General features: G+C 36.8%; 1 protein-coding gene and 2 long non-coding RNA genes across 4 annotated transcripts in view; all 3 read right to left on the bottom strand.

The window, feature by feature from the left end:
- Positions 1-11,019, bottom strand: part of vapb (VAMP (vesicle-associated membrane protein)-associated protein B and C) — a 51,229-nt gene extending 40,210 nt beyond the window's left edge. The window contains 1 exon segment of one of the 2 annotated variants that reach the window (NM_212647.2): positions 10,705-11,019. In NM_212647.2, coding sequence (NP_997812.1) covers positions 10,705-10,762 — 58 coding nt within the window. In that variant the 5' untranslated portion in view covers positions 10,763-11,019. 2 annotated transcript variants of the gene reach the window in all.
- Positions 1-16,081, bottom strand: part of LOC147843665 (uncharacterized) — a 628,067-nt gene that overhangs the window by 444,122 nt on the left and 167,864 nt on the right. The gene's annotated exons all lie outside the window — the stretch shown is intronic.
- LOC147843668 (uncharacterized) lies at positions 5,845-9,452 on the bottom strand. The gene is made up of 2 exons (XR_015494281.1): positions 6,614-9,452; positions 5,845-6,253 (listed from the first exon to the last, which is right to left on the bottom strand). It is a non-coding gene; the product is annotated as an uncharacterized LOC147843668 (long non-coding RNA).

Genomic DNA, 16,081 nt, shown 5'->3' with positions numbered 1-16,081 from the left:
CACACTACCCCTGAGTTTTCGAGCCCTGAAACTGAGCTTTTTGAAAATGCTGAAAAGGCCATTTTGGTTTTTAAAACGCTGCTGCTCTCTGTCAGTGTGGATTGAGGGAAAATAGATACATCTGAAAACGGAAGTGTAGCTGCAGACATTCATCGATCTGATTGGGGCTTTTCCTCAATATTAAGTGCACAAAGTTCAGTCTTGCACCCTCTCCTTAAGTTCGCAAGTTTGATATGAAAAACAAACTAAGAGGACACATCGGGTAAATCTTCAAAGGGAACAGTGTAGATACTTTATAATGTCATTCACATCACCCTGGCTACGTTGTCACTATTTTAAAAAATTAAAATGAAAACATGATATAAAGAACTGCATATTTTCATTTTGATATTAAAAACATAACAGAGAGCAGAAATGTTGAGGCATCGTGTAGCTACATATTTATCTGACCGTCATCTTCAATGTATGCATACTTATATTAAAAACAGATACTACATAACATAACTGCCTTTCATTTTCTTCAAAAAACACCCTGTCTCTTTTGCTGAATATCAGATTTAATAATCAATAATGGCCATTATAAAAGTATAACGTACAATAAGTTTATACAATATAGGAAATAAAGCCAAGCAATCGGTCAATATGCAAAATCAGTGTACGTGACTACATAAACTAATATATTAACCTATCTTTGCGCTCAGCCAAAACACATTACCTGAGAACAAGAATAGATTCAAAAGACCAAAGGATCCTTAGATAGAGACAAGATGAATTAAATATCACGTTTGACAACTATAGTGAGATGAAATCTGGCTGTGTATCCTTGATGAACTGTCTGACGTGCGCTGCTCTCACCTGAGGAGGTGTGCTCAGAGTACCCTCGACTGCCTGGAGCTCAGATGTGTGCATATGCTGCATGTGTGGTCATGTGATGTGCGTTTTCAGTGGTGTATTGTGTGGATGGAGATCTGTTCAGAAACCCTAGGTGAAACTAGGTGTGGACGTGGATTGTTTTCGTTCTGAAATGCCGTTTTAAAACTAAAATGTATTAGTGTAAATGAGGCCTAAGCAACCCCTGAATAAATGGTTGTTCTTTTTTGATCAACAATTCAAGAAAACCAAAAAAGTATGTGTGAAAGCGCATCCTAAATCAAGTTAGATTTCTCTGAACACCAGATTACATGATAATTGGTTTAAGTAAATGTATCTTCATTTAGGAATCCAGGAAATAAAGACAAACCTTGTGAGTAAGAAACATGCTCATGATGCAGCTTAATTCATTCCAAAGATTTTGCATTAATTAAATACAATATTAATTGTCTGGGAGGAAAAACAAACAAAAAAATTAAATCCAAATTATAAAAACAACAACAGACATTACACTTTTCACCCACTACTTAATCAGTAAAAATCTACAGGCGCTTTCTAAAACTGCCCTAGTTCCATAATGGAACCAACTTGGGCTCATCTTGCTCAATTTTAATCTTTAATTAAATATCTAAATCCCATTCCCAGCATACACCTGATTTAAAGTCGACATTAATAGGCATTTACTTTTGAAGTTGCTGAAATTGAGGTGACACGAGTTGCTTCGGAGGAATCGTTCACTAGAACAGTATTGCACAACAAGCAAGATCATCAAAGGCAAACTATGCAATAATAAGGTGCAATGGTTACACCTACAGTACATCAGCCCTGAATGGGAATGCTTATGAAAGGTTTGGACGTTGATAAGTAAAGACTGCTTGTGTTAAAAAGAGTGAGAGGTCCTTTTCGATGTTCATTTATCCCAGTATCTCTAACTTAAGACACCACTTAAGACAGAAGCCTTTATATTAAACAGTTAGCGATATGTATTTTGACAATACACTGTACACTGGGGAGAGTAAACAGGATTCAGAGTATTCTGGCATCGATATACTAATCCTGCAGCCAAGAACATGTGTAATGTCACCTCACAGACTGCTGGTGTGAACAAACCGTAAAAGAACCACCCTTATTGTTACAACACCTACGAAACAATAAAACAAAACACTGACATCACAAGCTATAACACCATTAAAAGGTTTACAAAAACACGGTTAAGCCTAGACAATTTACAAGGTGTCTCCTCTTGGCGATGTGCTAAAAATGTGCATATGTCCAATTCAGGCTGGCTCCACAGAGTATACAGGTAACCTGCTTCAATGACATTACATGATAATTAATGATAATTCTTATTTCTCAGGAAATCAGCCAGTATGATATTACTCAAAGGGCATTTGTCATGCAAAATTAAGCATACAGTAGTCAACATTTGATGTTTGATTGTGGATCAAAAAAGTAAAAAGAAAATTGTTATGAAAATTGTTTTAAAAATTATAGGACAAGAATGGGTGTTGTTTAATAGTTTAAGGAAAACTTTAATCAAATGCTTTGATCCCCTTCAAATGTTGACTACTGTAGTCTGTCCAAAGTCAAAGGATTGATTTAAACACAAGTATCTCTTTAAAAAATTCATTGTGGCATTCCAATACTGATTGACAGGCGTATATTACCAAGTCTGCCAAGTGAATAATCATGTCCACAATAAAGCATTTGAAAAGAAATGGGATTAAATAGATCTGTTCCAACTTTCTGTCATTTAACTGCACTTCAAAATTCAGTAAGTGGTATACTTAAAATTTTTAAAGCATTTTAAAATAGTTTTTGAGCTACTTAATTCATAACCATTGGATGCACCATAGCTGCATAGCGTACACTAGGGCTGCACGATATTGGAAAAATCTGGTATTAGGATGTTTTCTTTTTCTGCTATACATATTTTGATATGAATCCAGTTTCAGAAGATAGTTTGAATAGAACTATTTAGTAGTTTTTTCTGGGGATTCTAACAGTATTCAGGTAGAGAATCTGAATAATCACAATATAAAACGCTTTTCTTACTTTGTTTTGTTTTAATACCAAAAAATTGAAGTAAAAATAATGTTTAGTTTTCAGCGTCAGGAAAAATTATTGAAAATTAAGAGTTTTTTTGTTGGGCTTATTTTAAGGAAATCACATAAATACAGTGTTTAAATACAAAAATGTGGCTCCTGGTCAACTATAAATCAGACTGGACCTTGAATATCTTTGCGAAGTGACTATTGTGAATGCGCACATTGAAATATCGATGCTGAAACAATATATTGTGCAGCCCAAGCGTACACAACTAGGCCTGTCACAATAATCAATATATCGACTTATAACCTCAATCATTTTTGACCACTCAATCAAAATGGTCCATCATGTTCACATAAAAATGAATGTCTTGATTACGCAGCTTCTGTTATCTCATCTCTGTTGAAGGTGTCAGTGGTTCAGGGAACTTTTCCAGGGATTTAACAGTTTTGAAAAGATGTCAAAGTAAACTTTATTTCAAATCTGCTGTCCACTTTCAGAAAATAGAATTATCAGCACAGGTTTTTGTGCCTTGATTGTGTTTATGCCGATGTAAATCCTGTTTTAGAACCATTACAAGAAAGACATAAATTGGTGTTAAATGACAAAAATATCAATTTTTGCTATATTTTCTGTGACAATATATCGCACAACCAAAATGACTTATCGTTACAGCCCTATACACAACTATAAACGAGGACGCTTCAATCACGCTTGGCTATAATGGATTTCTATAGCAGAATATTTACCTTGTAATAAATATTTACATATGTATCTGTTTGGTGGGGATCCTGACACATTTGCCCAGAGCAGATGAGCAGAAACTGCACAACCTGTTAAATGTGCATGCTTGTTTGCGTGTGTGTGTATATGTGTGCACAATGTTGCAATCTATGTGTTTCTCATTCAACTTTCTGAATGTGGTGGTAAGACTGTCAAGTTGCTGTGTCACTTTTGCTGTGTTTATCCTGACATCTGACCCTGGTTACCCTTCTCTGAATCGACACAACAAAGAGTGGGTGGGGAGTATCAGCTCATTTTCATTTAGGGCATACTCACACTTGGCACGGTTGCCTTGAAGCTATTAGCAAGCTATTAGCGTCTCCTCTCTCCCCTGATGGCCTGCACTCACACTGCATTTAACCTTCCGAGCCAGAGCATGCTTACAGAAGGTCATTGATGATGTGGTTCAGTTTAACAGAAGAGAAGCGCTCTCGCTTAACAGCTTTAGCAATAGCATTTTGTTTTACTTTAGTCGTTTTGGATGCAGTGACAGAGCTAAATATTTTGCCGAACAGATCCACAACTTTTGACGCCCATAAATTATCATAAATGTCCTTGCACTGCAGGTATTAGGAAGTTGGCTGAAGGTGGCAGCTGTTGTGCAGTGAGGGTTTTGTATATTTAACAAAACTATGACAGTTTGTGTTCATTGAAAAGTAAGAATGATTAATAAATCCCTATGAAATTGTAAAAGAGGTCGGTGGGCTGAGCCCAGAGCTGGACACGAGCTGTGCTCTCTCCTCACACGTGCATGCTGTGACATCACAAACAGACTCCTATAGACCTTTTTCTTGGAACGCAAAATTACCCAATACCCATTATGCTTTGCGTGTATGTGCAAGGAGAATGCGAAGAACTTCCGGTCGGCAGCTGATGCGTGTAAACAGTCACATTTGGAAAGCTTTGAAACGATAGTTTTAATCTATTTTACCTGCTTTTATCCTCTTTGAACTATTACTGTTGTCCATCAGCACCATTTCCTGGACTGATCATTTAAAGAAATGCGATCTAATAGGATGGAAAACTGCTGCTGTGAGGCGTTTTCCCCTCGTTGTCAGACGGCATTTTCTGCCGTTTAAATGAAGCCTTGTCATCGCTAAAGTCAACATTTTCTCTTTATTTCAAATATATAACCAGCCCAAACAAATGCAGTTCACCAAAATGTTGGACACACACACACGAAAATATAGGCTAGTGTCATTTTAAAATGACAGAAAAACACAAACCGTGGTAAAAACAACACATGAAATAAAACACAAACGGCTCGCGATTAGAATGAACAGCAAATCAGCCAGCAGAGGATCAATAACAGACTTTTAAGGTCATTTTTGTAAATTGCACGACTTCCATACCTGTTAAGTTTCATGCTAGTACTCTGGTTTTTTCTCTCTCTCTCTTTCTCTGCGCTGAGCTAACAGCTGACAGGCCGGGAACGCACACACACACTATTTCTGACGGCAAACACGTGAACTACAGTAGGAGAACGTTTTTCTCGTATTTCTGACGGGCCTAAACCACATGTGACAGATTATAACGGCTTTAACAGACACATTTCTAAGTTGTGTGTCACAAAAACGCTCTGTTATCCATTTAAAACGTTATTAAAACCCATTTTCGGAGCGCAAATTACCAGTTGTACACGCTGTAAACGGAAGTTTTTCGCATTCTACCGGAAGACGTTGGTCGCTATGGCGCCCTCCATGCAGCAGCCATGAAAAAGGTCTATAGAGCTCGTACTTGATCATGCGCTGATCACGAGCACAGGCAGCCAATCAAAACGCAGCTTAGGTCTGCTGTACATTGAGACTGTTAACTGGTTTCATTCTGATCAGACAGAGAGAAAGGTTGCATGCTTTGCTTTCCGCCTAATTCCAGTCAGTTTTGTGTGCGTCAATGATGAGAAGTAAGTGTTTATGCATCATTTACATACCTGTTACCACTGTTTAGTCATTTTAGTATTGTATTGAGATTATTGATTTTTGCGCGAGCTCGTAAAGAATCGCGGACAGCCGCGGCTAGTATTAGCGATCTTTTATGTAAATATAATTGCTTTAATTGATAGTACATACATCGCCTATTTAATCCATGCTTTTTGTTATATTTCCGCCTAAGTTAAAAGCCTTTTAATAGTGAGAATTATTATTTTTATATAAGTTTATCTGCCTTGCTTCATCTGCTTTGCTCATGCATGTCAGTTATAAATGTATATTGTAGTTTAGTGTTGTGTATAAATATTTCCACTTGTTACTGTTATCCTTATTTTCTAAATTTACTTATTAATGTATATTTTCTTTCTTTTGTTTAGACCACACACACACACACACACACATACACACACATACACACACACTCCCATGTAAAGGACTGTACCTATTAAAGTGTGATGGACATTAAAGAGCTTTAAATGGGGTTCAAGTCTCTGTTCTCTTTCCGGCACTCCATGGCGACGATCAAATTCACCTAAAAACCAGCTAACTTCACTACAGAAATAGTCCATTAACAATGACCTTCCGTCATCAGTTTCGCGCTCACACTACAAGCATACCATGAACTGTGCCCAAGTGAACCGCACTCTGGCCTCTAGCCACACCTCTTTCAACCGGGAAAGGGCCAGCCAACCAATCCGTGCCCTGGCATGGTACAGAGCACTCACACTAGTCAAACGAGCTGGGAAATGGGGATCTCAGGCACAGTTCAGAGAGCCTAGAGTGAGTACACCCTTAAAGACACAAACAACTACAAATTTCTCTGACCCGAACTTGACATTTTTAACAGGGTTTAAATAATCTGAAGGGTATTTTGACCTGAAACTTCAGACACATTCTGGAAGACTTATAAAGACTTATTTTGCATCATGTAAAAAGGCCAAAATTGGAGTCATTTAAATTGTAATTTAGGCATGAAAATGAACTGTTCACTTTCTAGCTTCTATCCTGACAGACAACCTTATAAACGTCCTTACATAAGATGTATGTTTATAGAGAGTTCAAAATAAAACGCCTGATAGTAATTTCCCTGAGATGAGAAATACTAGAGGAGAACGTATCAACAGATCCTCAATAAAAATAAATTTGAGATCAAATGTTGTGTAACACACATTTCTGAGCATATACAATTTTAGATGATATCAAAGGCTTTTTTGCCCATTCCCAGCACACGCAGCTGATAAAATATATAGCTTGAATTTTGTATAAAAGCATCTATCAAATGCATAAACGTCATGTTGCTTTCACTGAGCTCATTAAATAGCTAATCCACCAAAAACTGAAAATCCTGTCATCATTTACTCACCCTCTTATCATTCCAAACCCCGTGTTGTGAACACAAAGGAATATATTTTGATGAACGATGGGAACAAAACAATATTGGAGTCCATAGACTACCATTGTGTGGACACAATGAGACATTTAAGAAACGTAAGAAACACTGAGGCATTTCTCAAAGTACCATTGTTTTAGCTTCCGCAGAAAAAAGGAGAAACAGTATTGGAATTACATCAGGGTGAGTACAATAGCAAAACTGTAATTTTTTGAAAAACTAACTTCAAGTTTTGCAAGAATATGGGATGGCTGGTGAAATCTGATAAAGTATTTATTCTGCTTATACTATAAAATGTGACTATCATCTCATAAAACAGCCTGAATGGGTCAAACTGGTGAAAAGTAATGACACTTATGTCATTGGATTTCAAAGTTACGACGAAACGGAATGACCATTATGCCAAACATTCAAATGTAATGGGAGAAAAAAAGTAAATTAGAATAATAGGTTATTTACTAGATTTAGTTGTGCACAGCACTTAAAAATAGGGGCAGTTGAAAGCAGATCTGCAGGTGCAGAGTTTAAGCAGACTAATGAGATTTTTACCCTACAAAGGTAGAATAAAAGCATTTACACAGCAATTATATATGGTACACTTCAATACTAGGGTCTGAAGTGGATTATAGCTGGCATATTTTAGTCAGGCTTTTATGAATCATGTGGTTCTAGAGAGTTGTGATGGGGAACAGAGCATGTAAACACAACACATGTAAACTGCCTGACAAAAGCCTTGTCGTCGAGCACAGCTGTAAGAGCAACAAATAATAACTTGAAAAGAGGCAGGAGGTAGACTTTTCTGATGAATCATCTGTTGAACTACATCTCATACATCATAAACCATTAATACTGCAGAAGACCTACTGCAGCCCACATGGACCCAATATTTTCATAGAAATCAGTCAAGTTTGGTGAAGGAAAAATCATGGTTTGGGGTTACATTCAGTATGGGGGCGTGCGAGAGATCGACAGAGTGGATGGCAACATCAACAGCCTGAGATATCAAGACATTTGTGCTGCCCATTACATTACAAACCACAGGAGAGGGCAAATTCTTCAGCAGGATAGCGCTCCTGCTCATACTTCAGCTTCCACAAGTTCCTGAAAGCAAGGAAGGTTAAGGTGCTCCAGGATTGGCCAGCCCAGTCACCAGACATGAACATTATTGAGCATGTCTAGGGTAAGATGAAGGAGGAGGTATTGAAGATGAATCCAAAGAATCTTGATGAACTCTGGGAGTCCTGCAAAAACGCTTTCTTGGCCATTCCAGATGACTTTATTATTAAGTTATTTGAGTCATTGCAGAGATGTATGGATGCAGTTGTCCAAGATCATGGGAGTTATGCAAAATATTCCTTCTGTTTCCACTGGACCATGACTTTATATTCTATACTGTACATTATTTATGTTAAGTGACAAGACTTTTGTCTAAGCAAAGTCAGACCTTACTGTCCTAATGAAATAATTAAAAATTAAGGCATGATCATATTTTATTTTGGTAATAAATAAATAAATAAATAAATAATAAAATAACTTAAGAGTAATCTAGAGGCCTTTGCCTTTCATATAAGCCACTTCGGATGCCAAATAATCAACTAGAAGTCAAGTTATTATTTGTTGTTCCTAAAACTTTGATAGGTGACGAGCTACTTTTGTCAGGTAGTGTAAAGCAGAATCATATTTAGTGGTAAGGTGACATTAGTACAATAAATAGACCAGCATGCAGTCAATAAATCATTGTTAAGGGTCTATGCTGTGATTGTGAACTTCACGAGCTAGTGTAAGGTTAATTCTCATGAAAAACAACATGTTTTCAAGCTGGTTTGGCTCACAACGGCTTTGCTTCCAAAAGAATGTGTTCCTTGAAATGTCAAATATGCGAATTCTCATTGGATTAAAAGATTCTCATTTCAAACACCAACATAACTATGACATTATTATCTATTAAGTCGTATGAACTTTGAAGTTAGATAATAATACAGGTGTCAGATGTCTTCCTGACTGGGAACAGCATCAAGGTAGGCGGCCAGATTTCTCCATAAAAATACTAAACATCTTCTGTACAATTAAGCCAGAAATAAACAAAATACATCACGCAAACAAGCATTCAAGTTGTTTATTCCTGCTTATGGCAGGAACTACTTCTTGTAATTATCTGACTATGAGGAGAAATGTTCAGAGTGGATCAAAGAGAGAAGTAAATGTCACATAATGACAAAGAAAACTATTAAGACATGCATGTGGGATAAACAAAATGTTGCTACACAGTGTCATAAAAAACCCTCAACAGCAAATTTTGTAAGTGACAGCAAAACACAAATGCAACATCAAGGGCATGGCAACATTGGTTGAACTGCTTCAGTTCATAACCAAATTAACCAACCCACCAATAGAGCGGTGTGTCAAGGCCTAAACAGACTAGCTGAAGCTAATGTCCTTGTCAGTCTTCTGCTAAACTTAGAACTACACATACTATTGACATTTTAAAAGTAATGGCTTTCTTCTATGAGGAGATCATGCCACAAAGGCTTTTCTTTATAAAAGAACAAGACAAATACAAGTATCCCAGAAATGATGAGGAATGTAGCCAATGATATGGCGATTTAAAAGCTTGGAAAGTCATTCTTATTTTGTGAGTCTTATGGATCAGCTGATTGACATGGGCGTGAAGTGTACAAGTGAAACTAGCATTAGTCTGTTTAGTGATAGTAATGTAATGATAGTCTAAATGACATTAACCTAGAAATCCTGTAAAAAAACAAATATGTGAATGGAAAATGATTTAATTTTAAATGTCGACCAAAGACCAATGTTTTATCCAAAACACCAGAATAGCTTTGCTTATGACATTAGTCCACGTCATGCTGAACTTTGAAGTGGAATAATAACACAGGTGTCTTCAGACTAACGCTAATAACTTCCTGACTGGAAGCAGCGTCAAAGGTAGGTTGTCAGTGTTGCCAGATTTCTCTACATGCTAGCTATTCTGACAAAAGAAGTTAAAACATAATAATGACCAATTGCTTCACCAAAAGAAACCGAAACATATCAACCCAGATATTCATTATTGCAATATTTACAATAACAACTCTATCCTGCAAGCGTCTGCATAAGGGAAAAGATTAGCAATTGCCTTTGACAGCTCGCTCACAGCGGTCATTCAAATAGAGAAATCATCTCACAATGATGACAGAGATATATCATGACATGCACACACACTACACGTAGGATCAACACGCATTTCGCTATTGTATTATGTAAATAAGCAAATAGTGAGCACATCTGATTAGCGACATTTTACATGCGGACATGGCAACACCGGTTGAACCGCTTCACACTAACCGAATTAACCAGCCCACCAGCAGAGCCTGTATGTCAAGGCCTAAATCAAGCTAGCTCAAGCTAACACACTTGTCAGTCTATACAACAAACCACAAAGCGAACACCTTATCGTGTCACATTAGGTGTCATTTTAGCGGAGTTTGAATAATAAACCGATTGAGAAACACACCGCTGCGCCATAATATTATTATGATTACTCCAAGCACCGAGGCCTGCCAGAAACGCCATCTCGCCGCCTCCTTCAGCCCCCAACCACTAAAAAAACACACCCGCTGACCCTCCCTCTTCATCCAGGGCGTTTTATCCGCAAGTCCTCGTCAGTGTGGGGCTTTCTGGACTCACCTCGGAACCTGAGCTCGTGCTGCGGTTCCAGCAGCAGGACCTGCTCTGGCCTGGCCATCTCCCACTGCAAACGCTCGGACTGACCGCTCGGACTGACGGGGGCGACGGGCTTTGACGGCGGAGGCTGTAGTCGATGAGGACTTCTGTTACATTTATCGAAATAAAAAACTCCACGCGGCAGTGGAAATAGCTCAGTGTTACCCGATCCGCCAGCGACTGTTGTGATGCAGCAGGAAGGGACTGTTGGAGAGAGAGAGGGAGGCTGGCCGTGACGTCACTCCCTGCCCCTGCAGTATGCACTCAGTAGTGGCGACTGATGTGAAGGGTGGAGGTGCTGATCTTAATGGGTCATCTGTGCATCGTCAACACTGTAAAATATACTGTAAATGTGTAAATCTTATAAACTTTACAGGTAATTTAACTATGAATCAATTAAAATGATTAATTCAAATTCGTATAACGCAACATTAAGTTAGCTAAAATACTTAAAGACTGATTGTGTTCAAATAACATCACCTATATACTATATAACTGCAGGTTAACTATGTTTACATATAAAAGCCTAATTATGTAATAACTCTAGTGGTTAGCAAAAAGGTTGCTGGTTCGAGTGCAAGCTGGGCCAGTTGGCATTTCTGTGTGGAGTTTGCATGTTCTCCTAGTGTTGGTGTGGGTTTTCTCCAGGTGCTCTGGTTTCCCCCACAGTCCAAAGACATGCACTCTAAGTAAATTAAATAAACTAAATTATCCGTAGTGCAGCTGAAAGGGCATCCGCTGCGTAAAACATATGCTGGAATAGTTGGCGGTTCATTATGCTGTGGCACCCTCTAAAATAGAGACTAAGCCGAAAGAAAATGAATGAATGATTATTTTAAATTATTAGTTTCTAATAAAGTTATGGTAACTAATAACCTAACTTTTCTGATTTTGATTGTAAAGCTGCTTTGAAACAAAAATTATTAATGAATTAAAACTATATAAAAAAGGTAACTAAAAAGACTGATTGATTATGTTAATATAACGTTTAAAAAATGCTGTCATGACTTTTGATCATCTTTTTACACTGCATGTTATAGTAACTTTGCAACATGTGATGACCTCTAAAGAAAGTTGTACTGCTTTGCATGTTTAATAATTAAAAATAGTTCTTTCATTCTTTCATTCATTAATTTTCCTTCGGCTTAGTCCCTTTATTCATCAGGGTCGCCACAGTGGAATGAATCGCCAACTTATCCAGCATATGTTTTACACAGTGGATGCTCTTCCAGCTGCACTACGGCCGATTTAGTTCATTCAATTTACTTAGAGCGCATGTCTTTGGACTGTGAGGGGAAACCAGAGCACCTGGAGAAAACCCATGCCAACATAGGGAGAACATGCAAACTTCACACAGAAATGCCAACTGGCCCAGCCAGGACACGAATAAGCAGACTTCTCAACAGTGCAAACCACTGAGCCACTGTGTCGCCTAAACATATTTATACAAGAGTTTAATTACTGTATTGTATATACATCTTACTAAAACACCTATATTTCTCTATTAGTCTCAATGAACAAAAGCATTATTCACACAAATATATTTGGGATATTTCTGAATATATTTTAGAAACATGCTATCATTGTGTCATAATTATTTTTTCACCTCTAAAAATGTTAAAAATGTAGTTGAAACTTTGAATTAAAGATTTTCATTAATGTATGCTAGTATACACTTAATGGCCGCTTTATTAGGTACACCTGTTTAACTGCTCGTTAATGCCAATTTAAATCAGCCAATCACATCGCAGCAACTCAATGCATTTAGGCATGTAGACATGATCTGAGAAACTGCATGAGAATGGGGAAGAAAGGTGATTTTCATGCACAACCATCTCTAGGGTTTACAGAGAATGGTCTAAAAAAGAGATAATATTCAGTGAGCGGCAGTTCTGTGGGCACAAATGCCTTGTTAATGCCAGAGGTCAGAGGAGAATGGCCAGACTGGTCCCAGCTGATAGAAAGGCAACAGTAACTCAAATAAGCACTCGTTACAACCGAGGTATGCAGAAGAGCATCTCTCCAACCTTGAGGCAAATAGGCTACAGCAGCAGAAGACCACATCAGGTGCCAAACCTGTCAGCTAAGAACAGGAAACTGAGGCTACAATTCACACAGGCTCAGCAAAACTGGACAATAGAAGATTGGAGAAATGCTGTCTGCTCTGATGACTCTCGATTTCTGCTGCGACATTCTGATGGTAGGGTCAGAATTTGCCATCATCAACATGAAAGCATGGATTCATCCTGCCTTGTATCAATGTCTCAGGCTGGTGGTGGTGTGATGGTGTGGGGGATATTTTCTTGCCACACTTTAGACCCATTAGTACCAACTGAGCATCGTGTAAACACCACATCCTACCTGATTATTGTTGCTGACCATGTCCATCTCTTTTTATGACCACAGTGTCCCCATCTTCTGATGGCTACTTCCAGCAGGATAACACGCCATGTCATAAAGCGTGAATCATCTCAGACTGGTTTCTTGAACATGTCAATGAGTTCACTGTACGTAAATAGCCTCCACAGTCACCAGATCTCAATCCAATAGAGCATCTTTGGGATGTGGTGGAATGGGAGATCCATGGATGTGCAGCCAACAAATTTGCAGCAACTGTGTGATGCGATCATGTCAATATGGACCAAAATCTCAGGAATATTTCCAGTGCCTTGTTGAATCTATGCCACGAAGGATTACTAGTAAGGTGTACCTAATAAAGTGGCCGGTGAGTATGTGTGGTTATGCATGCATTTTAAAGATACACCACAATATATGGATTAAATGTTTTTTAAAAAAAAAGACAGAAATAAAGTTAAAAAAGTAACCAAAATGCTTATATTTATCAAACATCAAGTTATTCATACTGAAATATAGTCGTACTTCTCTAAAGATTTTGACTTTTTATGTAGATATTAGAATGTTTTTCAGATTCAAATAAAAAAATGGGAAATCAAATTGTAAAGGTTGCATAATGATGTTGCACTCTTAAAAACAAAGGATCTTTATTGCCATACAAGAACATTTATCATCTGTCTATTTCAAGGTTCTCTGCTATTTAAAGAAAAGGTTTATGAAGGAAACAAAAATGTTCTTTAATAGCATTAAACTGCTATTGCTGATATATTATTTAATAGAGTTTGTTCCTCAAAAGCAGTGCAAAAATCCAAAGGAATCTAAGAATTAACATGAATTAGGTTTTCCCCAGCCAAGTTTCTAGATCGCATTGTTAATTGCAGAATTAGCAGAGTTAATTTATGCTCGGACTGGCAGTTCTTAAAGGGCCGCTCGTTTTACTTTCCTCAGCACAATTAAAAGATCAGCACAGACCCCCTGCCAAAGGAGACACATACCACAAGTGTCATATTTATATATATAGCCCAGCAGCCAGCGCAGAACACATCCACAATCCCTCTGAACTCAAGGCAGACATTTGCACTTTTCTCCGATTGAATTTAAACCAATACAAAAAATAATCAGTGCATTTTAAATTTCATATCATTTTATTAATAATAAAGAGCCGAACAATTCCCTTTTGCACATTCACAAATGAACAAAAAACATGTTAATTCCAAGCCTTCTCCGCTAGACAAAATAATAGAGACACATAGATAAATGACAAAAAAACATTGGTTAATTTACGTCTGTGTATGCTGAATTACATTGGCAAGCTGTGGTAAAGTATATAACAATTGCCTGACTGCATCTCTGTTTATTTACACAGTTCATCCAATGTGTGGTATTATCTACAAGGATGTAATTCACAACTTTCTTAGGGCCAGCCCAAGACTGTTGGCACTGCTTTTCAACCTAAACGACCAATGCAAACTACACCGGACAGCACATCGAAGAATCCCATTCAAGTGTAGCATGTAGATCCATTCAAAGACATTAATGCAAAGCCTGTGTTCCCCAATAAGCAACTGGATAAGTGAACCACAGGTTTTGCACAAGGCAAAATATTTTTACCATTTCAATGCATCGTAAAGGCCCTTCAGTGAGATTAATAAATGAGAGATGTTTCCTTTTGTGATCAGCTTGACATGATGGAAAGAAAACCTTTGTTTGAGAGAAAGATAAATTAGTTTTTCACAAAAGCCATTGAAAGAATAAGTTTGAAGGGTTTTCTCTGTGTTAACGCCAATAGAGAATAAAAGTTCAACTGTAAATAAAATACTGGAAAATTTACAGTAACTTACTGTACGACTGTAAATTTACAAGCACTCTGTAAATTAGTAATTACAATTTACTGTAAAAATTCACAGTAAATTAATGGCAATTTTATTTGCCAGTAAAACTGTACATTTCTAAATGCACTAAAATAGTAATTACAATTTACTGTAACATTTACTGTACTTACAAATTTAGTTGCCAAGAAGAATGTAAATTTACATGTGCACTGTAAATAAATAATTAAATTTAGTATAAAATTTACAGTATATTACTGGCAATTTTGTTCAGAAAGAAGACATACACGTGAATTTACAAGTGCACTGTAAATTAATAATTACAATTTATTGTAAAATTTACAGTAACTTCCTAACAATTTTGGTTGCCAGTAAAACTGTAAATTTACAAGCACACTGTAAATTAATAATTAAATTTACTACAATATTTACAGTAAATTACCTGCAATTTTGGTGGCAAGACTTTAAATTTACAAGCACTCTGTAAATTAATAATTACAATCTTTTGTAAAATTTACAGTAATTTACTGGATTTTTTTTGTTGCCAGCAAGACTAAATTTACAAGTGCACTGTAAAATAATAATTAAACTAAGTATAAAATTTACAATATATCACTGGTAATTTTGTTCACCAGGAAGACTATAAGTTTACAAGCGCACTGTAAATTAATAATTACAATTTACTGTCAAATTTACAGTAACTTGATGACAATTTTGATTTTCAGAAAGACAATAATTTACAGTGTGCTTGTAAAGTTACAAATTACTGTAAAATTAACAGTAACTTACTAACAATTTTGGTTGCCAGTAAGACTTTAAATTTCAAGCTCACTGCAAACTAATCATTAAATTTAGTATAAAACTTACAGTAAATTACCGGCAATTTTGGTTGCAAGACTGTACTTTCACAAGCGCACTGTAAATTAATAATTATAATTTACTGTAAAATTTATAGTAACTTCCTGGCAACCTTGGTCTCCAGGAAGACAAAATTTACAAGTGCACTGTTAATTATTAATGGCAGTTTACAGTTAAATTAGCAGTAACTTACTGATATTTTTTGTTTGCCAGTAAGACTGTAAATTTACAAGCACGCTGCAAATAAATAATTACAATTTACGGTAAAATTACTGCACATTTTTACAGTATTGTTTAAA

This window comes from Danio rerio, chromosome 6 (genome assembly GCF_052040795.2).
Source record: "Danio rerio strain M-AB ecotype USA chromosome 6, GRCz13ab, whole genome shotgun sequence".
Taxonomy (NCBI): Eukaryota; Metazoa; Chordata; class Actinopteri; order Cypriniformes; family Danionidae; genus Danio; species Danio rerio.
The sequence above is the reverse complement of the archived record's forward strand: the minus strand, read 5'-3'. Positions and strand labels throughout refer to the sequence as shown.